General features: G+C 32.0%; 3 protein-coding genes across 3 annotated transcripts; all 3 read right to left on the bottom strand.

The window, feature by feature from the left end:
• Positions 1 to 690: 690 nt before the first annotated feature.
• On the bottom strand, positions 691 to 8,250 carry LOC128189328 (uncharacterized). The gene is made up of 4 exons (XM_052860891.1): positions 7,996 to 8,250; positions 5,501 to 5,651; positions 4,563 to 4,708; positions 691 to 850 (listed from the first exon to the last, which is right to left on the bottom strand). The coding sequence occupies exons 1-4, from the start codon at positions 8,057 to 8,059 to the stop codon at positions 777 to 779; spliced, it is 435 nt and encodes a 144-aa protein (XP_052716851.1). The 5' UTR covers positions 8,060 to 8,250; the 3' UTR covers positions 691 to 776.
• A 4,710-nt stretch (positions 8,251 to 12,960) lies between these two features.
• On the bottom strand, positions 12,961 to 14,235 carry LOC128190734 (chondroitin proteoglycan 2-like). Its single transcript, XM_052862882.1, has 3 exons — positions 14,078 to 14,235; positions 13,707 to 13,851; positions 12,961 to 13,325 (listed from the first exon to the last, which is right to left on the bottom strand). The coding sequence occupies exons 1-3, from the start codon at positions 14,130 to 14,132 to the stop codon at positions 13,070 to 13,072; spliced, it is 456 nt and encodes a 151-aa protein (XP_052718842.1). The 5' UTR covers positions 14,133 to 14,235; the 3' UTR covers positions 12,961 to 13,069.
• A 905-nt stretch (positions 14,236 to 15,140) lies between these two features.
• Positions 15,141 to 19,199, bottom strand: LOC128190733 (pyrimidine-specific ribonucleoside hydrolase RihA-like). The gene is made up of 5 exons (XM_052862881.1): positions 18,997 to 19,199; positions 18,719 to 18,893; positions 17,969 to 18,085; positions 17,697 to 17,839; positions 15,141 to 16,105 (listed from the first exon to the last, which is right to left on the bottom strand). Exons 1-5 carry the CDS (start codon positions 19,177 to 19,179, stop codon positions 15,761 to 15,763), a joined length of 963 nt encoding a protein of 320 aa, XP_052718841.1. The 5' UTR covers positions 19,180 to 19,199; the 3' UTR covers positions 15,141 to 15,760.
• Between the last annotated feature and the right edge of the window lie 3,964 nt (positions 19,200 to 23,163).

Below are 23,163 nucleotides of genomic sequence, written 5' to 3'. Positions count from 1 at the left end.
AAAATTTACATAACCCGCTAACGCGGGTTATGTATTTTTTCTGCAATGTCCCTACCTTCATATCCCGAATGAATCACCAAAGAAAGCATTTTATTGTTTAAATATCTTTTAACTTGGTTATTGTGTATAAATGACTTGTTATATTCAAACCTACTTACTCATTATCTTTTGAAATAGACTAAAAGTGTCTTATTCTGAACTCAACAAGACAACTTTTCTATTGTTTAGGTCTGTAGCTTTTTGGTATTTATTGAGTTCATGCACATTCAAATACACCTTGGGCCCGTTTGCATGTACGTACTATATAGTTTATAAGAGAGAATTCTTACAATTTTTACAGATAGAAATTCTCTTACAACCCTTACATCTCTTGGACCCATATGTTGATGTGCATGCCCATACCGGTTGAAAACATTTAACATATTAAATTCCCAAATCTTACCACACGACAAGGATTTATTCCGCTCATGTTACTTATTTATCATAAAATGTGCATGGAATATGGTGAGGATCAAATCTAACATTGCATTATCATCAGTAAATTTTCCATTGGTGTTATGCAATAACCAATATAACTCCTCGTTATACGTTGAATTTATCGTATGAAAAGATGTTTATAACTAAGTAACATAAAACTGACCAAATATGAAGTCTAATTAGAACAAAAAAGGCAAAACAAAATGTTCCTAATAAATATAAGTGTTTATTGAGGTGCATAGAATACATAGCGAGAGGTAGCTGTGTTGCAGAAGGTAGTGAGGTTTTCATTGGTTACATCACCTGATTCCGCATGGTTCCATTACATTGAATGGCCAATCACAGACCTGCTTTCTCACGTTGAATACCAAACCTGGAAATATGCAAAGAACAAATTGTTGACGTGCTGATTAATACAATGGGTTTTTGACAATCGTAGTGATGAAAATTCGAAACTTTGATTCATATTGCAAGTTGGGTTACTTGTTTATTTTCCTTGCACCATTTGATCGTAAGATACTTAGAGGGTTTATCAAATGGGGCTAACGGATTCAGAAAGATCATGATACACATGTTGTAGTAAAAGAAATACTGACAAATATTCATTATTCATTCATTTATTTCAATCTCAACACCATTGCACAATGGTACACAGAGATTATAATAATACAATATGTGGTATTTCTTAATAATTAACAATGCATGCGTAAGCGAGAGAGAGAGAGAGAGAAAAAAAAAACCATATACAACTCTGACTCGTTAATACAAATGTGAAGTATGGGGGTTCTAATCTGGGGAGCATTTTTTATTTATTTTTCTAATAAAAGCACATAATTTCCTCAAAGAACAGTGTTTTGTACTTGCCATTATAAATTTAAAACTAATAGCATTTTTTATTTTTATATTTATATTTGATAAGCATTGCTTGCGTTCTTGCTGCAACGAGTTACAACTAAGTATGTAGTGAAATTCATCTCCTATTTCACACTTATTACAATGAGCACAGAATCTTTCATGTCTGGGAATATTTGCCCAACGTCCACTTTCAATGGGTAGATGGTGATTACATGTTCGAAATCTACAAAATGTAATTGCATCTTTTTTTGATAATGTATCAAAATAATGTTCAAATTTTAACTCTTCCTTATAAATTCTATAATTTAGAGCTTTTGGGGATGATTGTAGAATAGATTGCCAATTTTGTTTGAATTGGTCTACCAACGTGAGTTTTATTTTTGCCTTTAGCCATTGTGAGTTATGTATAGTTTGATTAATCCATATATTAGATAAACCGCAATTATTTAGAATATGTTTGATATTTTCATACCAAGGGATTTTCCCCCCAATTTCGTGATTCATACAAATTCCTAGATCATATATTAACTTTGCAATTTTTGTATCTTTTCCGGTAAGTATTCTTGACCAATAAGAAATAATGCGTGTTTTAATTTGAATTTCAAGTGGGTATCGACCAAGTTCACCATATATCATGAAATCTGGAGTTGATTGTTTTAAATGGAGTAGAAGTTTACAAAATTTGAGATGAATTCTTTCTATAATTGCAATATTTGAAAAGCCCCAGACTTCACATCCATATAACAGTATAGGTTGGACAATTTTGTCAAATAAATCTAGTTGACACTGTACTGATAGATTATGAAATCTCCCCTTTTTTAACACTTCATATAATGCTTTTGTAGCTTTTTCGGCTAATTTCTGTATTGCAATTTTAAAAGATCCTGCTCTGCTAAATACTATTCCCAAGTAGTTAAAATCAGTAACAACTTCAATAAATTTATCGTTATATTTTATCTGCACGTTTTCTTTCTGCCTACCTTTGCTAAATATTATTATTTTAGATTTATCGATATTCATTTTTACAATGTAGGTTCCATTTTATGCAATAAGTATGAAAGCAATCTATCTCTCTTTGCAATTCCTCGGGAGATTCAGCTAACAGTACAGTGTCGTCTGCATATAATATAGCAAATAATTTGAAAAATATATCTAACTTATTTTCTAACATGTCAGTAATAGTTGGTAAACCTTGTACATTAGACTCATTTAAAAAGTCATGCAAATCATTAAGGTACATAGAGAATAAGAAGGCTGACATATTTTCACCTTGCCTCACTCCGTTTTCACAATGAAAAAAAGTAGAGGTTTCATTATTGTAGACAATTCTTGACTTAATATGACTGTACATATTGAAAATAATATTAAACATTTTGCCACAAATATTATGGGATAATAGTTTAAACCACAATGCTTTTCGCCATACGTTATCAAACGCTTTTTCGAAATCTACAAACATACAATAAAGTTTTTTCTTCTTCATTCTCAAAAGTTCGAATAGAATATGTAATGTAAAAATATTATCAATGGTTGAATATTCTTTTCTAAAACCTGTTTGGTTTTCATGTAATACGTTAAATTCATCTGAAAATGTATTCAGTCGTTCGTTAAGAATGGAGGTAAAAAGTTTTCCAATACAGCTTAGTATAGTGATTGGTCTGTAGTTTTGTGGGTTGGTTTTAACTCCCTTGTTTTTGTATATTGGTATAATATTTCCCTCCAACCAAATAGAGGGAATCTTACCAGACGAAAAAACTAAATTGAACAACTTTTCATAAACTGGCAACATTAACTGCTGTGTTGCTTTAATATATTCGTTTCTTATCCCCTCTTCCCCACTGGCTTTATTATTTTTTAGATTCTTAATTGCTTTTTTTATTTCATCTTGGGTAATGTAATTATTTAGATCGTGATTATAATCTTCATACTGTAAATTAGCAATTTCATTATCAACCATGTGATTATTTTCATCGCTTATTTCGGGAGACCTGTTTAAGTCTCTGAAATACTGATAAAGATCATCAATACCGATTGCCGATTGATTTTGGCAATTTTTATTTTTGTTATTCTTATTTATTACTTTCCAATATTCTTTAGGATTTTTGTTTTTGATATCTTTCAAATGTTTACTAATTTTGTTTCTGTACTTCAGCTGCTCTTTATCAATAATTTTTTTGTAGTTTTTTTCATGTTCTTTATATTTTTTATGCGCATTTACTGTACGTTTTCTATAATAATAAACTTTGCTATTACGATATTTTGTACGAGCTTTTTGGCATGCTTTTGTAAACCAAGGTTTTGAATTGGTATGTGTTTTTGAGTTTTGATTTTTTCCACCAATAACACCTGAGCCTATGGCAATTTTAGCAGCATTTATATATATATTATTAAGGATTTCGACAATATCATTAATAACAACATCCGTGGTATTTTCAACACAACTGTTATCTAACAATAATAAAAGTTTGTTAAGATGTTCGGTATCAATAGATAATCAATACAGAAATGCATGCACGCTGTACGTTGAGTTGACATAATTATATTTACGTAACGTCACGGTGATATTTTTCTTACTGCACGTAGCATACATGTATAATTATCCTTTTAACTTTCTGAGCAGTATGTTACATTAAAAGTGAATTAAACTGTTGCGATTTTCTATGGAAGACATTTTTAGGTTTCCTGTGAGTTATTCTAGATGCATATTGACTTACATAGGATGTACACTTGTTTAATAAACAAAAGTTACGAATAGATTGAAAACTATTAAAAATAGTTCGAACTTCAGTTGGTTTTATAAAAACTGACATTATATAAATAAAAATTTTTATTTATATATTTTATAATTTGTTTTCCATAATGGTATTTGATTTGTAGATTTACTTGATACAATTTTTTAACAAAACACTAATTCAAATATATTAAACTATTAAAAATGCAATTGTCATGAAGTCAATCTTACAATATTTTACGTTAGTTTTAGCATTATATATGTTAAAAACGGGTGGGTGAAGTGTATATCTATATTGAAAGTAAAAACCTATAGAAAACATACTTTTACTGTTATCATATATCAATTCATGTATAATTCTTTATTTTTGTCTAATTACATGTATCAAATATGAGCAAAACGGAAATAAACACACTTTCAATTACACATTTTAAATGTATGCATTTTGTTAAACAAATAAAATAAAGAATTAAAAAAGAATTTTATATTGATCATTTACCCATAGAGCAAGAATTGAATCCAAGAAAACTCTTTTTCCAGCACGTGTAAAACCGCATACACTTGTGTTCTGTATCGGGAAAATGTCCGTCAGGCAACTTGGTACAATCCCGAAATACTCCGCACGGTGAATGAACGTTGAAGGCACTGGAATAAAGGTTACATGCAAATGTTTATCTTAAAATGTAAAATTATTATTATTAAATTATGTACATAAAATGACATGGAAATGATTACAGAGCTAATATATAGTTGGCTAATTGATTTCATCTATTTCTTACACGTATATTCCAATTTTTTAGTTTTTTAAGAGTATGTCTAAAAATGTTAACTAATGCAGTTTTTAGTACTAGTAATTGTTCTATTTCAATTCACTATTTCTATAACGTAAACATTTAAGATATTTGCTATAGGTTAGATCATATTCCATATAGATAATCTTGAGTATTTTTGACGAAATTAATTTGTTGTGTATCTTTAATTTTCATAAAGTAATGCATGTATATTTATTGATGAATAACAGAAATAACTGTATAGTAAAATACGAATAAATATTTTGAATTTGTTAAGTGTTTTCATAAAAAAGTATTCAAATTCAAAGGACAAAATCAAAGTATATCCTGCGTTCTACTGTGGTTTCATCAATATTCGTTGAAAGCCAATTGTCGTGGAAATCGTTGTTAAGTTGATCCATGAAATTTAATGTTCATTGAAGTGCAATTTCTATTAACATTTTGTATTGATAGGGTCATTGGCCACGAATTTATGTATCCTTGAAGCTATAATTTTCACTTTATCCATAAAAATTGATACCCTCAAAAATTAATAAAACCACAGTATTACAGTTTGGTTGTGCACATTTAGTTTTTCGGTTTTAAATAATTATCATTATCATTTTTCCTCTCTTGTGTTGGATGTAATTGTTCTATAATAACTTACTATTCACAATTCCCTGAGTTCATATTGAAGACCATGTACTGATCGCAATGAAAAGTGACCGCTGTCCCATTCACACATTTGAGATAAGTTTTACAGCTTCTTGCAAAGATGACATCGTCTCTTCCTAAACATAGATCATCTACGGCTGATTCTGAAGAGAGAAAAGGCAATTTTTCATGCAGATATTGCTATCAATAATTGAAATCGCAATAAAAATGTTAAAAAACCCATAAAAGAATTCTTATATTTAAAGAAAATATTTAAACACAATGAATAATTATTACTCTAGTAGAATATACAAGAGTTGAGTAAAAAGAAATGTCAAAGATTGTTAATCGTTTCGGAAAAAAAGTGAATTGTAATAAAAAATTGCACCAAAAATTGCTGAAATTGGAGGCATTTCAAAACAATTAAATCGTAAACAAAGAGAAATTTGTAGAGGAGATAAAATGCAAAAATAATATACTACAAATTAAAACATAGGTTTCTACCGTCAACTATTTAATTTATTGCGAAACGTTGCCATTTCAATGTAAATGAGGACCATTTCGGCTAAAACAACTTGTTTCCAACAGGTTTAATGGATGGCCTCTCCAAACCTTTTTCTGAATCTTTGAATACATAAATAAAGTAAGCTTTATAACAAAGAGTATACATTTACAAAAACCTCCTCCGCTAAGAATGATAATTTTTCTGATTTTTCCCGATTTGGTATGCGTGTATAAAGAGAAGGAAAAGGTCAAGAAATTATACCATGAAACAACACTAAAGTTAGATATTTTTTGAATTCATTCGAGGACATGACATATACTTTTACCGTATTGCATACTGCTTAGCATTTTAAGCAGAAGAAAAACTATCAATAGATAGTTCACTTCGTTTTATATAGATGAATTTGCAATAACACGATAGTATATGCAGACAAAAAACACCGTACTTTTAAATCATTTATTCTAAACTTCCGTGAAAAAATAGAACCCATCAATCGTCTGAGCAGAGTGTTTTGACACGTTAACTTTGTCACTGTTTTTGATAAAGATGTTTCCGCGTGTTAGGTGAGATGCTCGACTATTTCCCGACCCAGTTGTTGGCTGCATTTTTTAAGTATTCATGCAATCTTTTGATTTTGAATTAGGAATTCTTATCAGTTATAATCGTGCATAATAAATCAGAATTGTAAGCAATCAACAGATCTAAAGCATACTACGGCAATTTCTGTGTTTATGCATAACTGAAGTTAATTTTTAAGTGATATATGAACATTTTTTATTTTAAATACTGCTTTTGCCTTATATAGTATAATGTTCATGTAACTTGTCTTGATTATCATAGCTCGTTTTTTTCTCTTACTAATTAATACATTGTAGAGATTTTGAAGTACATGTATGATATATGTACGATGGCATGAGAATTAAACGGTAACGTACAATTGCTCCAATTTATTTCAACTTTTTGAGATTTATATAAAAACTAATATTGTATTTTTTTAAAGGGGTTAATTTTACATTGTTTTCTTTAATCATTCCACTCTCACTTTACTCTTTAATTTATCATTTTGCAGCGTTTAATTGATTTTTATTACGTTTTCAAATAAAAAAAAAATTAAAATATTCTATTTCAGAACTATAATTTTTTTTTCATAAATTCCTAATTCTATGATATATTATGTATAAACAAACAAAACAAAAAAGATAGTTGTATATCTATGTATATAAGTATACCAAGAGTCAGACCCAAGTTACATGTACATCAAATTAACAGCATTCATTTGTCAAAAAAAAGGAAAGAAAAAAACAGATGGTTTGGTTGCCTCTGGATGTTTGGTGATTGAATTGTTAGGTCATTTCGGCAATCAGCATGGTTTAGCATAATATTGAATGATATGAATTTGTATAGGAAGAAATCCAAACATACCACCCCTCCACCCCCCCCCCCCCCCAAAAAAAAAAACAAACAAAAAAACCATACACACGCAAATAAAAACAAAGTTTCGGAACAAATTATTAGTTAGATATCGATGTTTTTGTTTATTATCATTAAAATAGTAATAATAATTTTTATTATAACAATTATTATCATTTTTACAAATATGATGATTTACATTTATTTAGAATGAAATCCTTATGTAAGGCATGACAAAAAGTATAGCTTTAGATATTTACCGCTCAAAGCTTTTAACATGAAAAGATAAATATCATTTATTAAGTCCAAACTACTGGTGCTGGATAATTGCTATCCTAATTGTTGTATCGTATACTATTACGGTACAATACATAATATAATATAATATAAAGTAACGGTATAAATATATCACTTTTTATAGCTTGTTGTGTTTTTAAAATTTTAATAATATCAAGAGACAAACCTATTAACTATGCTTGCTAGTCAAAAAAAAAATTTCAAGGACAAATTTGTTTGCAAACATTCTCATTAAAGTACTTTGTCAGCAACTGGTGGTGAAATATGTCATAATAGTGGTATACCGCGGTACTTACCGTAATATGCGGAAACCAAAACAAGTCCACAAATCGACAACAGAGAGTAGTGGACCAGTAACATGTTCACAAAACGTTAAAGGACACACCGAAGGCCTCGGTCTGGACGAGGTTCTAGTTCACAAAAAGTAAATGTTCAGACAATATGAACTTTATTTTTACCCATAATGAACTTTGTTTTAAATCACTTTTTGAAACCACTTTCAGAGATCCACTTAGAAATAAACACCCGGTCTCTTGCAGGCAGCACAAAAAGTTGTGTTCATATGTATTTGGTTTGAGTCAGCAGGGCATTTATATATTTATAAGTTATTTTGCATAATCAAAAGGTAAAAAAACTTTCCAGTATTTATCAAATTATGGTAAAGAGGGAAATTACAGTGGACCCGTGACAGCTGTCACTCAGCTATTTGTCTCGGGAATTAGCAATTTTGTACCGTTGTCAACGGCAGACCATTAAATGAAAAGGTAGAAAAGGTTTTTGTAATGATATTGTGGTTTTGTACTAACCTTAAACGAGCAATCATCGTTTCATTGGCCTGTCAAATCCATTAGCATTATTAAGGTTCCAATCCTTTTCATATCTCAGTGCACGAGTTCATGGTTCGCGGGAACATTTCGGTACACTGATTGACTGTTTTCTGATTGTATTGACCAATCTTAACTTCAGTAGTTTAAAAAAATAAGGTACATGCAATTAAAAATAGCTCTCAAGACTTCAACTGAATGAAATCATTTGTTCATTTCGACCGCTTTGAATTCCATTCGTTTTTATTCAGAATTAAATTCTACCAATGATTGGAACTATTAGTTATAAGAAACTTAAATCATTCTAATGATTAAGGAAAATAAAACAAAGGTATATATTTGTTACGTCATCTCAATCTGACTACTCTTTTGTCCATTCCATAATCAATGTCCTGTTTTGGGTTCTCCGCAATTAATCGCTTCACTCGAGACTAAACCAAAAATACTAGTTTATCCAGTAAAACTTTAGCCAAGAAACGGAAAAATAAAAATTTAAAAAGGGGTGGTACTTAAACGGAAACTATAGGATCATTTAATCTTATAAACAATAAATGTTTTGAATTAAAATCACAGATTATTTTGTCCCACACGACATACATTTGATCTTTGATTGGTTAAGGATTTCTTCAGTAACTTTTCGGCTTCGTTGAAGCATGTTATTTCACAAGGAAGTGCTTAATATGTAAATATGGACGTTGCTGCATACAAGGTTTTTACTCTGATCTTAACATGTAGTAAAATTCCTTTCTGTGTTTGATCCATACATGTTAGGATATGCAAACAGAGGACACGGTGACCGCCGGATAAAACATATCCGGCATCAGCGGATAAGGAACCTTTTACTGCAATGTTCGCCTCCAAAAAACATTCAAGTGTTATATATATCTCTCACCGTAGGTCTTTTTAAATTACTCATATATAGTGGGTTAATGTTCTAAGAAACAACACTTAGAAAGGAGTCACAAGTTTGCAACTTTGTTTTGCAAAAAGCAAAAACACATCTCTGTGAACAGGCACAGAAGGCTATGTATGGGGTCATTAGGAAAATAAGGCAATTTAATTTACCTGTCGAGTGTCAGTTAGACCTTTTCGATAAAGTAGTAATGCCGGTATTATTATACGGATGTGAAGTATGGGGCTTTGAAAATATAGAAACTATAGAACGTATTCATTTGAAATTTTTGAAACATATACTGAATTTAAAAAGCTGTACCCCATCATACATGGTTTATGGAGAAACCGGAGGGTTTCCGTTATCTGTTAATATATATACTAGAATGGTTTCATACTGGGCAAAATTGTTCACCGGGCCAGAAAATAAAATTGTTCATATACTTTACAAATACTTATTGAATCAATATAATAATGACTTTTCTAAAAACCCATGGATTGATTGTATACATTCTATTTTTAATAAGTGTGGTTTTTCAAACATTTGGAATGAACAATGTACTGTAAATGTTAATTGGATTACAAATGCTGTCAAGCAAAGGCTTAAAGACCAGTTTGTGCAGAAATGGTCGGCTGATATTGCAAATTCTTCAAAAGGTCATATATATAGAACTTTCAAATTTATTTTTGGATATGAAAAATATTTGAGTATTCTGCCATCAAAACTTCGAAAAATTCTTGTTAAATTCCGTACGTCGAATTACCGACTTCCTGTAGAAACTGGTAGATGGTTAGGCATTCCTCTTAATGAAAGATGTTGCACATTATGTAATAAAAATCAAATAGCCGATGAAATGCACTTTATATTAGAATGTAATGCTCTTTCATGTATTAGACAAAAATACTTGGAATCTAGATTTTGTGTAAGACCAAACACTTTTAAATTTTGTGAGTTATTGTCTACTTTAAAACTTAAAAGACTCAAAAAACTCTGTTTATTTATAAATGAAATTTTTGAATCAGTCTGTCCTCCTTGAACATCTGTACTTTTTTCTCATATTTTTTTTTCCTCTCTAATTTGTAGTGTACATGTACCTCTGACTCTATACATACATTTGTAAATATTTATATATATATATATGTGTACCTCATGTACCGTCATGTTGACGGTTTGAGTGAAAATAAATTGAATTGAATTGAATTGTTTGCCAATGTTTGCAATGTTGCTAAAACACTCTCGATCGATCTCACAATAATTATCAAAGACTTACTTAACCATTCTAAAATAATTTCACACATGGTATATCGTGCCATTTTTTTTGTCCAAACCAACATGAACATTAAGTTGGCGTCAGAGTTGGGATGCCCTGAAAGCATCGAAATTTACAGGGTTTTTTTTTTTTCAAAAAGTCTATTTGTTCATAAGACATTTCTGTACATAATATTATATACATACTGATTCATCTAAAGTACATCTATGGTTTAGCACAACGTATAGCTTACAGTTTAGTATGTATGAAATAAGTAACTAAAAATACCAGTGGTGTCCACAATTGCAGCTTGAAAAAAAAAAGAGAAAAAAAAAGAATCCCGTCTTCAAAGATAGTAAGTTTCGTCAGTATATTCATAAGTACAAACTGTTTTACATACATTTATTAATAATCTTTAAAACCAGCAATTATGACTTCTCTAATGTTCAAGTTTATAAGCAAAATTACATATAACGGCGGAGAAATTACTTTTACGATGACTCCTTGACCTTTAATGGCGCCTCAGAGGGTTTACGAATGCAGAGTTTTACACACAGTGGCATGTAAGAATATGCTAACCAGGCACGTACATGTGTAGCACCCCTCCCCCCCCCCCTCCCCCTTTTTTCTCGCAGCAAACAACTTCCTTAAATAGACGCATTAAAAATACATGTAGAATAATCCTGGAGTCGGTGCCTCTACTTTTTTTGGAGTATGTAAAAAAAATTGAAATAAGGGGAGTTGAAGTTATAGATATACGCATTTTGGCTTACCCTTCCCCTCCCGGATTTGGATTTTCACGATTTGTGAATTTGCTTCTTTTTTTTTTTTCTTTTTTTTGGGTCAAGATTCTTGGCTGAGTCCCCTCTTCAAAACCGATGCTACCTGCTTACATAGGAAAACTACATGACCAATTTAAGGTGCGATTTCAGAGTAACTGTATTTTCTATGAAGAAATACATCCTGTTACGTTATCTAGAACGTACCGATAAATTGTCTAAAAATTAATAAACCGTGTCTTTGATTTCCAGTTGACCAAAATTCTAAATGTTCTAACTCCATCATGACTCAGAAACTCTGAGACATTCAAAATTTAATAAAAAAAAAAAACAGATGCATTGCAAGTAACGTTTTTACAGGTAGAGCTGCAAAAACCGTCTTTAACAAAATCAAACGACGTGTATATTAATTGTGAATTCATAATTGCTTTAATTCTTCCGACCTAGATCATTCAAAAATTTCAATTATAATATTTCATTAAAGTACTCGAGCATCAAAGACAAATAGATTTGTATTCTTACAAAAACATAAATCCTTTTTATTTACAGACAAGAGACTGTACGGTGTTGTTTTCTTCTAAGAAATTCAATTTTTTAAATAACACTTTTTTGTCAGAACACATGCAAATATAGTTATATTAGACGTAAAAAATTATTTTAATAATATTAATGTTAAAAGTTTTCCCTTAAAATTAATGGTTTTTTCGTATTTTGCGATCGTTTCAATCAAATTTTCAATCAAAATTTGAAATAATAATTACTTTTTTTTTAATGAAGAAAGATGTGAACGATTATTATATACGCAATCTTAATTTTAAAAAAAATTAATTCAATGGTGAATTTTTTTTAAAATAACTATTTGTGCAAGCATTTGACTACAAATGTCCCCAATAATTTGTACTTTTAGCTGTTTAATGTAATTCAAACGAAAATTTCGCTCAAAAAATTGGTATGTATATAACAGCTTTTGGTGAATTGCGTTTTGTATTTTTTTTTTCAATTACGAACGAGACGGAGACACAAAGAGACACTATAACGGAGGCCCTGACCTTTGTGCGGCACGACCATAAATCCCCGACCAACCAATCATTATAGCTGGTCACCGATATTACTAGTCCCATCACGACCCAACACAGGTGTCTTCTCGATCGAGTGTTATTGATCAATGCTCCACAGGTTACCATTGGTGTGCCAGTAATCTGTTTGTCTCTCACTTGATGAATTGTCAATTTGCTTTTGAAGTACGCATCTTATCAGAACTAAGTTACGCTTTCTGTCGAATAGGAAAGTAGGTGAAAAGCCAAATTGCTATAAAAAAAGAAATCTCTGCTGCAAATTTGCATGAACCCAGTAATTAATGATGTGGTTAGTCACTATATAGGTCAATATTTCATAACAATTCTAATGAAGTTTAGTCTGCTCTATATCCATAGTTTAGCATAATCGGTACCTTCCGAAATGATCAAAGGTGCATTGAATCATCAACAGAATTTTAAACAAAATTAGAAAGACACGTGTTTAATACATTGTATTTAATACATTAAAAGTCTTTTCAAACATGTTTGGTATACAATTAAGTAAAGTATTAATCAGCAATTAATTAATTGTCGTCAGCTGATGAAGAGATCACCCAAGTTGTTCCAGTGGACTTGACGTCATATTCGGATTGATTCCACATGGCGGACCGATGTCGGTGATGTAGTCACAAGTTTGTAGGGCAAAGTTAAATACAAGTCCAGCGGGGCACGGATTGTGTCCCATGAATTTCCGCGCATAGCACGTGAAATAATATTGACACTTCCGGTCGATGTCCGGATATCTTCCGTCATCTCGACCTTCACAGTCCCGGAACGTCCCACAAATCTCATGTACATTGGCAGGACTGAAATGGATATCAAATTGTTTTGAAAAACATTTTATCAGCGGTGCGTCAAATAAAGGTCTAATTATACATTGTACTGTTGGAGTTTTTCGTGTATTTTACCCATATGCAAAAGAGCAAACATGTATATGCCAATTGATACTTTTGAATTTTACATTATATACGCAGGTATATAAGTATATGCAGATAGAGCCTTTATGTAACCCTGTAACAATACTATAATGTTTTACAAAGCCGCATCTAGTTAACATATTACAAAGCTCTACTTCATATTGCACACCCTCTTCAACGTTTACGTCGCACAGAAGAAAATTTTTTCATCAATGAAGTACATGATGTGAAAACCTAGGAAAATCATTGTGGTACATGTACAGTACTTACTCGTCACACTGGTTGGTATCTCGATTGAAGACCATAGGCTGCTTGCATTCGGTGATTGTGCCTACCCCGCCTTTACACGTGGTGTAGGCGCGGCAGCCGGCGTCATATACTCCATCTACCCTCCCAACACAATTCTGTCCATATGCTGTAAATAAAGGAATAAAATAAAAATTAATTCGTTGTGACGAATCTTTCATTTTGAATCTTGTAAATAAAAACCTGTCTACAAAAATCTGTCCGTACGAATTTAATTTTCAAAAAACCTTTTTAAAATGTAGTTTACATTAACATTATATCAAGACTCAATCATTTATATAATCTAAAAAGCTTGAGAATATTGATAAGCCTGGGCGACTGAAAGTTATTCTTACCAAAGTCAAAAATTGCAAGTAGAAGAACTGCTAAAGCGCTAGCGTAGACCTCCATTGTAACTTTACTACAACGAGGCGTCCATCCACTGCTATAAATAAATACCTCCCACCCGCCCGTCTCATTTCTCGGTAGCTGGGTAGATCAAAGTCCTTCAGCTGATGAATATGACCAGTGTTTAGGTTAAAATGTCTTCCCCGCCCGAGAAAGTTTAATTAGCAGATTATGGAAGTATCTGGTGTTTAGCTATCCGCAATTAACAACATAAACTTATAATCTATGACTTCGTACGTGTCTTGATAAGGCAATAGTAGCACACATTTTACAACTTTTTAAAAAGCGCCTGGGTGGTATCACGAATGTTCTTTTTATATCACTGAAGATCGAAAACCGGATGCTTGATTTGTTTTTGTTTTTTTCATGTCTGCCCTTCTTTCTGTCTTTCTGTTTACCAAACCTAAGTCTTTAAAATTTTAAAATCTATTAAGCAGATGTACTTTTCTGGACAAACATAATTTATTCAACTACTGATGTTCCCACAAATGTTCCCTTATAACATGACATACGCCCATCCGTTTTGTCCGATCGTTAATATGTACATAACAAGAATAGCTTCCTAATATTAAAAAGCTTTGTCGTCTTCAGAAACAATCTTAAACAATTATCATGTTGAATTGTCTCTGCAATTTCTCCCTATAAACCACATTAATCATAAAAATCATCCCTTTTTTAAAATAATGATTTGGATCATATCAAACAATCGTCATTGTACACAATTTATGTCTAAATAATTACATTTCTGCATCTTTTCCCACTTCACGGACTCTGCAGCTTTATACAGACATTAACCTTTTATTACTTATAGTTCTGTAATTATTACATGTAAGAGTGTAAAAACAAACTTTAATACATGGTATATTGCAATTTCTGGTGCTGGCGTTGGTCTTTATTTTCTAAATGATATTTTTTTCAAATATATTAACTAATGAAATAGTTTAAAGATCTCAAATACTGAAATTATTTTTTTCATCATTTTTTTCTATCAATAAAAAAGGAGAGAACGTGCACAGTCAAACAAATTGTTTATTTCTGTATACACCGTCTCCCTGGACGGTAACCACAAGCATTACATTGGGATCGTCCGACACACTAACATACATTATAATAACACAGTATATAAACTCGCTCATGATCGATTTTCACTACATATTTACATTAAAACTTGGCTACGTCTGGGGGTATTTGTGTATATGAAAAGCATACCCTCTCTCCACCACACAGGCAAGGAAGCATCGTTTTAGGGGGGGGGGGGCAGACTGATTCAAGTAATCTTGAGAACCAAAAAAATATAAATCCAAATATACCATTAACTTCAAATTTTTTTCCTGTTTAAATCCATATTTTCACTTCGATTGTTTACATCTAACCAAAAATGGAGGGGAAGGGGGGAGGTCTCCGTCATAATTCAATTTTTATATGAAAAATGTTTGCTGCAAGAAAAACTCCCCCCCCCCCCCTCCCCTCGATGCTACGTATATACAATATACATGTACGAGGTGGCATGATCTTTTTTCCTCACTGAATGATCGAGAGTGAAATGCCAATGAATTCTTTACTTGTACAATTTCTAATTCCTTGAAATTCACGTTTATGTTTAATGTAGGAAAATTTCATAATCATGATTTCTACTTCGAATCAGACCTTTCTTCAAAGACACTAGAAAACATCTCCATCATGAGATCTCTGTCAATTTCTAGAGCTTGTTTGACATTAGGCGGTGTTTTCTGGAGGTTCCGACTATCACTGACCATTTGTCCCCGAGACAAGCGACCTTGTAGTTCTACTGTGGCAAACACATCACGTGACTTTGTTACTATGGTTTCCTTAAGAGCAATGGCGACTACAGTGGGATCACAAAAACTGTACCCTGGAAACTGCCATTCGTTGTGCTTGTCTAAGGAGGTTCGAAGTATGGTACTATGGAATATGGCCTTTGAAGTTTTTATATTTAGGATGCGTTTCAACCAATCCTTTAAAAAGAAAACCAAATACAAAACATTATACAATTAGAGTGTAATATAGGTAGCTTCACTTTTCGAATTCACACGAATTTAATATTTTTAAGATTCATATAGATGAAAATAAGTTGCTTTTCAAAAGCAATCGAGTAAAAAATGCGATCCTTTTAGAACTGTAAATAGATTTTGCACACACTTTGGCTGCAGAATTGTGTCTCTACCGGAAATTCGGATTGACAGACCGTGGAGCTACAGGTTTATACAAACATATTTGAAAAACTATATATTGCGCACAAAAAGTTGTGCGCGGTTTTGGACTTGTTTACCCAATTAAAGAATATATACTATAAAAATTTCAATACTTAAAATTCCTGAGAATTTTTGCTTTATATGTCAATATATGTCATTCCTTTACTTGCCACTGCAAATCTGTTATTAAAGATTCTTACCAGCCCTGTAAAGTGAAATGGTGCGGCTTGTAAAAATGGCGACTCTTGATCCAAATCGAGTGGCGAATCAGTCATAAATTCTCTCAGGAATTTTTGGTTTTGAAATTTTGAAAGAATATATTCCTTAATTAGGTTAAGAAGTCCAAAACCGCGCGCAACTCTTTGTGCGCAATAAATATACAGCTTTCCATATGGTTGGACCTGTCGTTCCACGGTTCGTCAACTGGTTCGTGGAGCTACAGTTCTGTTTATACGTATATGTATTTGTTTACTTATTCTTGGTAAATCATTATCATGGCTTGCGTGTGTTGAATGCACTTAGTCTAACGGTATTAATCAAGCCATGGAAGATCTTTTGAGTAAACTGATAATACTATTTTGGCAGGTTTTTTTTTTTGGCTGTACTACTCATTTATACCCTTCAAGTCTGCATGTATGTCTAAAAAATGTCTGACGACCATTCTTCTAATGATTGTTCTTATTAAAGTTCCTACTCTCTTTTAATGAACAACCAAGTCTCATTGAACGACAAAAAATCTCAAATACTTACTTACATCAGTTCATCTGCACCTTTACATGTAGCTGTATTCAAACAATAAAATGTTTTCTTTAGTGATTTATGCGGGACATGAAGGTAGCGACTTTGCAGAAAGAATACATAACCCGCATTAATCATCAAAGAAATCATTAATATTATTTATATTTACATCTTTTTTTAACAAATTAATTAAATAATTGTTAAAAGTAAGTAGAATTCACTAAATTACTGGTAATGTACATCAGTACGTTAGCTAAAAGAAACAGCCAAATCGTTTTCTATAGAATTTGAGTTTGACATTATGATTTTTTCGTGCAGTCCGTGGTTTTTCTTAGGACCAATCGATAAACGAGGTTTGTGTATTTCAGTCCTGTCAATTTCTATAGCTATTCTACAGAGCTATGAATTAACTATACTCAGTTTCCGTAAGAAATAGAGGGAATTATACTCGGAAGATGTAAATATAATTTTACAATAGACAAGGATTACTGTTTTTTGTGAAGATTCTCTGCAGTGAACGACGAGCGACAACTAACTATACGAGGACGCCTTATTCAGATGCCACAATATCTAGAATCTATATGTTTAGTCCTAGCTAGTCTTTTACTTTGCATACCCATGGATACTGATTTTGAAGAACTGCTTCCCATGAGAATGTTGTAATAGGACAACTCAGCTCGTGCAAAACCATGTAAGCAGCTTCTGGGTCAAAGTGAAAATTGAATTCCGCTGCACTGCCATCTTCTATATTGCCTTGTCCTTTAAAAATAGAAATAATATTAATAAAAGATGTATGTTTATAACAAGACGCGATCGGCTGATGGAAAATCTCCCAGTTCTGTAACGGCTACGCGGGTAATTTTTTAAATTAGTAAATTTAATATGTACCCTCCGTATTTCCACCCATAATCACACACTTTTTCAGTTGTTTTCCAAAGTCAGGATTAAGTCGCAAGGCGACTGCAACATTTGTTAATGGTCCAATACATACGAGTGTGATTTTGCCTGAAATAAAAGAGAAGAATCAGCTACATATATATCATGATTCATCAAGAAAATCACAGAATTTTTTACTTTTTTAAAAAGTCCATAGCAACGGCAAGTACTTTTATTTGCATTTAAGTTTTGGACATTCTTGATTTTTTCTCAACAATTTATAACAGAATAAAATATTTCATAGTTGAATAATACTCATTCAAAATTGCCTAAAATGATGATTTTCTCTATTATTTATCATCGGAAACACACGGATGATTACGCATCATCCTATCTCCATCACCCGGTGAAGGAGAGAGGAACAACACATAATCAACCGTGAGTTTCCGACGAGGCATATTGTTCAGCTTGTTACCATAGCAACGGTCCTCAATTTTCAATTCTTTATTGCGCAGTCATAAGAGTGTGTAATTTTTTTGTTGCAGGATTTACAGTTTAAATTCAAATTAAATGAAGAAATCAAATTTTGAATTTTCTGTTTAAATATCATGCAAGCACCATTTCTTTTCTTGAAAAATGGTTTTTTTTCTGTGTAATATATTCTACCATGTTAACCGCCGATTTGGATTCTTACACAGAATAGATCTTAAATAAAAACATGATCATGGTTGCTTCTCGTCAAAATTATTGTTCAGTCATGACCTTGGTTTTCGCCAACTATCCTGTTCATTGCACACGATGCATGCTCCGTCTGAATCAAATTCATGTTAACTTCCGGAAGTCCATCGAGGTCACATAAACCATCCAAACCGTGGTAGAATTTCGCGTGCTTGCCATGATCCACGAGGGCTTTTGTGCAACCTCTATATACTGGGATCTATGGCGAAATTCAAAACAAGTTTCATGTCGATACAAAATTAATAACCATTTAATTTGCGTTTTGAATGTATAATAACTGTGATAATTTACGTTGTATTTACCTCGATATGATCACAGATGGTTAATATACGTAAGACATTTCGGCACACGTGATCGACCTCCGTGTTTCCGCTCACGCAGGCTATAGCAAGTACTTCCGCATCCGGTCTAGCTAAAGCTAACATTATTGCTTGTGCGTCGTCTATCCCTGCATCACAATCAATGATAAGTTTTGTTTTGTCCATTCTAGAAAAACGTGAAAAGTTAAACAGTTATTTCATTGAAATTTTTAAGAGACATAATAATAACTTTTACAAGAAAAGCCAATTATATAACTTTATGAGCATGAATGTTTTAATGGTATCGTGTATTTGTATTTCTGAGACACGTCAATTGCCATGCATAACTTTTAATTCTATCCTGAGACAATGATTAATAGTCTCTTAACAAGACAAAAAAAGTAAGACCAAATTAGTTGATAATGTAGAAATAGATTTCAGTGTGTTTTTATGACAATGAATATCATGATCTAGGGGTACGGATCTCTAATATTTTATAAGATGCACATATTAAGTCATAAAGCTAAGCAGTGAAACTTCTTATTTTCTTTTTTATAGACCTCTTTATCCCTGGTTGCTGGGGTTATCATGAACAAATTATGAATCTTTATTATATATGAGAACATTTCTGAATGAACTAAAAAAAATTTTCTTTCAAAATGCAAATTCCCTGGCTTCCTACCCACTGCATTCCAAGTCAATAATTCTTAGTTTGGAGATCAGAGTTGAAACGATCTGAGATGTACACTCTGCCGCCCCTTTTATCTAGTAATTTGCATGCACTGTAATATTACGATTTTCTATAGTCCTGAGAGGAAAACTACTAATCCAATATTACTACTTTTTTATCCCTCGTGTCTCTCTCATCACGTTGATAGTTCAGTATATACACAGTAGGTACACAATGTTCAATATTTTATATAAGTACAATCAAAATATTATTATAATTATATGAACATATTTCTTCATCCGAATTGTTGATATGATTGTATATATATCTGATACAGATATGTTATCAACTGATCAACAATTACGGTGGTTATAAAGAGAGATTCAGACACGATTTGAGATCTATAATTTATATCTTATGTATGAAATGGTTTACTTGTGCATTTTGAATGATTGACTAAAGTTTAAATGGTAGAGGTCAAGTTATGTAAGAGATCTAGAGATACAGAAGCAAGAATTTCTTGTTATGTAAACAAAGCTCGATTTTTTATATTTGTTCACAAATAATGTAAAGTAAGGAACTACAATTTCTTTGACAAAATGTCTGAAACTTAAACCAATAAAACACATATGTAAACAATAACAAGACTTCAGCTTGTACAAAACAAAAATAATTCAAACTCCGTACCTTGCTTGTGACCCAATATCTGACTTGTAATTTTTTGCAATTGACGAACCATATTTAACCATTCCAAACATTAAAGTTGAAAAGTACAGTTAAAAATATTTACCTCAAATCGAGTCTAGGTCCCTCTAAGTAAGTGCACCATCAACTTTGCCATATTCAGTAATAATCTCAGAATAACCATGTACGATCATGCATGTTTAATATGCAGGTTTATACTAGCAGTTCTGAACGTGGGGATACGCTAAATTTCCTTTATACAAAGAAAAACAACTTAAGAGGAGGATTTCTCATGCAATAATTTGCCAGGTTAATTTTTTTATTTCATTACAAAATGAATCATAAATTAGAGTTAATTAAATTCTACTTATTAAACGTATAAAAGCCATGAGTATTTAAAGTTGATACACATATATGATACAATTTTCAAGTTATAACTAGTTGAATCGTTGCACTATGTATTCTTTTGGTTTTATACCTTATTTTAACTGTATTTTATCTAAATTGAAAGTTGCTGATACATACTTTGATATCATTCAATTCGCGACCGACAATAATTTAAAATCAATGAATTAATGTACTGACACGTGCCTGTACATTTATATTGTGAGGCAACGACATTGTATAGTCAAGTTATTTTTAAACACAAAGTTAACCAATTACATTAAATAAGACAAATAGGCCCTTGCCTTGTAGAGACCCTGACAGTCAGTTGCTATAAAGATGACCACATATGCTGGCTCTCAACCTTCAGTGCAAAACAATATATAAAAGTAAAATATTTCTCAACAATCTTGAACATAATTATACATGGTTATCACTTGCTCAACATTAGTGGTCGATCTTTGGGAGCGCATCCATACATCAGCCCTCTCCAAATATTCAGAATATTGGAATCATGTCGATCACCTCAAATATATTTGTCCGCATCAATGGTGTATTTTTAAAAGGAATAGAGAAAAAAAGTGTAACCACTCCTCCCCCATTAATTCTTGTAACTGACGGGAGTTTGAAAGTCCCCCAAAATAAATTAAATAAGAAGAATTACGAGAGGATTATAGGTGTCTAATTTTGGCAAATGTGATCACTTTTTGACTTTTTGACCTTTAATTTCATTATTGATGTATGCTAAATATTTTGAAATGAAAAAGTAGTTACATTCGATATACATGTATTTGGCCGAAATCGGGGATATGGATTAGATTAGAGATATATAAATAAAATTAACATTATGTCAGGTCGTATCACCTGTCCATATTCTAGTGTTTTCAAAAGGTTTGTATATGTACATTATGGCGCGAAATCCTGCTGCAACAAATGAACTCATCCATTGGCAGAGATCCATGGGGAGGGGGTCAGATGAATTTTTTTTGACATTTGTTTTGTAACAGCTACATACATGTATATTTTATTACTTTGGATCGGATATTTTGGAAGAAATCTATCAAATTAAGAAACACACTTGATTATTAATTGTTAAATGTAGTATTATGTACATTTACATGTGCGTGTAGTAAGACACGCGAGTTATGATCCCTTTAGGTTAATTAATATGGAATCGCCCACCTGAACGAAAATCGGGTCACACCCCGCTTCGGCGATTTAGTTCCTCCAGTAAACATTCCAGCTGTATAATATATTTGTTTCAATCCACACTGATGACCCTCTTATGATAATGATAATCCAACACCAATTATTACTTACATTGTACCGTAAAAGACAATATGTTACAACTTATTGCGATGACCCCCTCCCCCTTTTTCACCGTTCAAATATGCTGATCTATTTTAAATCAGGATTACACACGTGCACTGCATTGTGAACGTCCCTTTTACTTGAAAACTCTTGCTCGCTGTTGTTATTAATGCCATATAACATTTTCATCAATTGTGAATGTAAATGCTGACATTTTAAACATGCATCGGTTAATCTTTTTAGTGAAATATCATGATATTGCTTGTCCCATTGTATTTAGAGACTGAATTAAGATTGGATTGTTGCCTGACGTCACGTCAGGCATATCTAAGGTTTAAAAGTTGCAATCTCCGAAACAGTGCAGACAATTTTACATGAATTTATATACGTTTGTCTTATGACAAACAATTTCGATTGGCTGTGTTCACCTGTGGTGTTCATAAGTGAACAAATAGTGCTCACATTCCAAAGTTACATTTTATTTCTAAATACAGTAAAGGGCATGTCAAAAGTGTCCACCATAAAGCCGGGTGTCCGGGTCCGGAGCCCCCGTCCGGTTTGCGTGCAATTATGACATACACAAGTACATGATTTTCAAAAGTTACATAGGTTAATATATAGACACAATGCAGTGTACGACTAAAATTGCAAAATATGACATTTAATGACAACCTGTTTAATAATTCTCCGTGCCCGCATCCATGCACCTTGAAGTTCCTATTATAGTTCTTAGTTTCTAAGAATACATAACAACATTCAAACCAATTTTAATCATTATGCAGTAAAACAATTTCAGAAAAATACACGCTTCTGTCCCCTCCCCAATATACAATAAGATAACCCCTCACTGAGCGAAATAACCTTATGATAAAGGAGCAGAAATATGTTGGTTGGTTTGAACATATTTTATTGTATATATAATATACAAAGGGTTCGAACACAAGTTCTTGCAACTTACTAGGTTCTCACCCAATTACAAGTAATTTGCAATTGTCATAAAACATGGTACAGGTATATACACATATATTGAAAAAAAAATGGTAAAGAACAAAATAGTATACTAATGTTAATCTGCGAGAATTGATTATAAAGTTCTGCACAGCTGTGAAAATTCTAACATT

The sequence above is a fragment of the Crassostrea angulata genome, chromosome 6, assembly GCF_025612915.1.
Source record: "Crassostrea angulata isolate pt1a10 chromosome 6, ASM2561291v2, whole genome shotgun sequence".
NCBI classification, from domain to species: domain Eukaryota; kingdom Metazoa; phylum Mollusca; class Bivalvia; order Ostreida; family Ostreidae; genus Magallana; species Magallana angulata.
This window is presented reverse-complemented; position numbering and strand designations above follow the sequence as displayed.

Coding starts and splice junctions, on each gene's coding strand:
- LOC128189328 (XM_052860891.1), bottom strand. CDS start 8,059: ATGTTACTGGTCCACTACTCTCTGTTGTCGATTTGTGGACTTGTTTTG. Junction 5,652..7,995: donor TTTGGTTTCCGCATATTACG/GTAAGTACCGCG, acceptor TTCTCTCTTCAG/AATCAGCCGTAGATGATCTA. Junction 851..4,562: donor ATTCAATTCTTGCTCTATGG/GTAAATGATCAA, acceptor GCATATTTCCAG/GTTTGGTATTCAACGTGAGA.
- LOC128190734 (XM_052862882.1), bottom strand. CDS start 14,132: ATGGAGGTCTACGCTAGCGCTTTAGCAGTTCTTCTACTTGCAATTTTT. Junction 13,852..14,077: donor ACTTGCAATTTTTGACTTTG/GTAAGAATAACT, acceptor CTTTATTTACAG/CATATGGACAGAATTGTGTT. Junction 13,326..13,706: donor GATACCAACCAGTGTGACGA/GTAAGTACTGTA, acceptor TATCCATTTCAG/TCCTGCCAATGTACATGAGA.
- LOC128190733 (XM_052862881.1), bottom strand. CDS start 19,179: ATGGACAAAACAAAACTTATCATTGATTGTGATGCAGGGATAGACGAC. Junction 18,894..18,996: donor CCATCTGTGATCATATCGAG/GTAAATACAACG, acceptor ATTTCGCCATAG/ATCCCAGTATATAGAGGTTG. Junction 18,086..18,718: donor GATAGTTGGCGAAAACCAAG/GTCATGACTGAA, acceptor CTTTTATTTCAG/GCAAAATCACACTCGTATGT.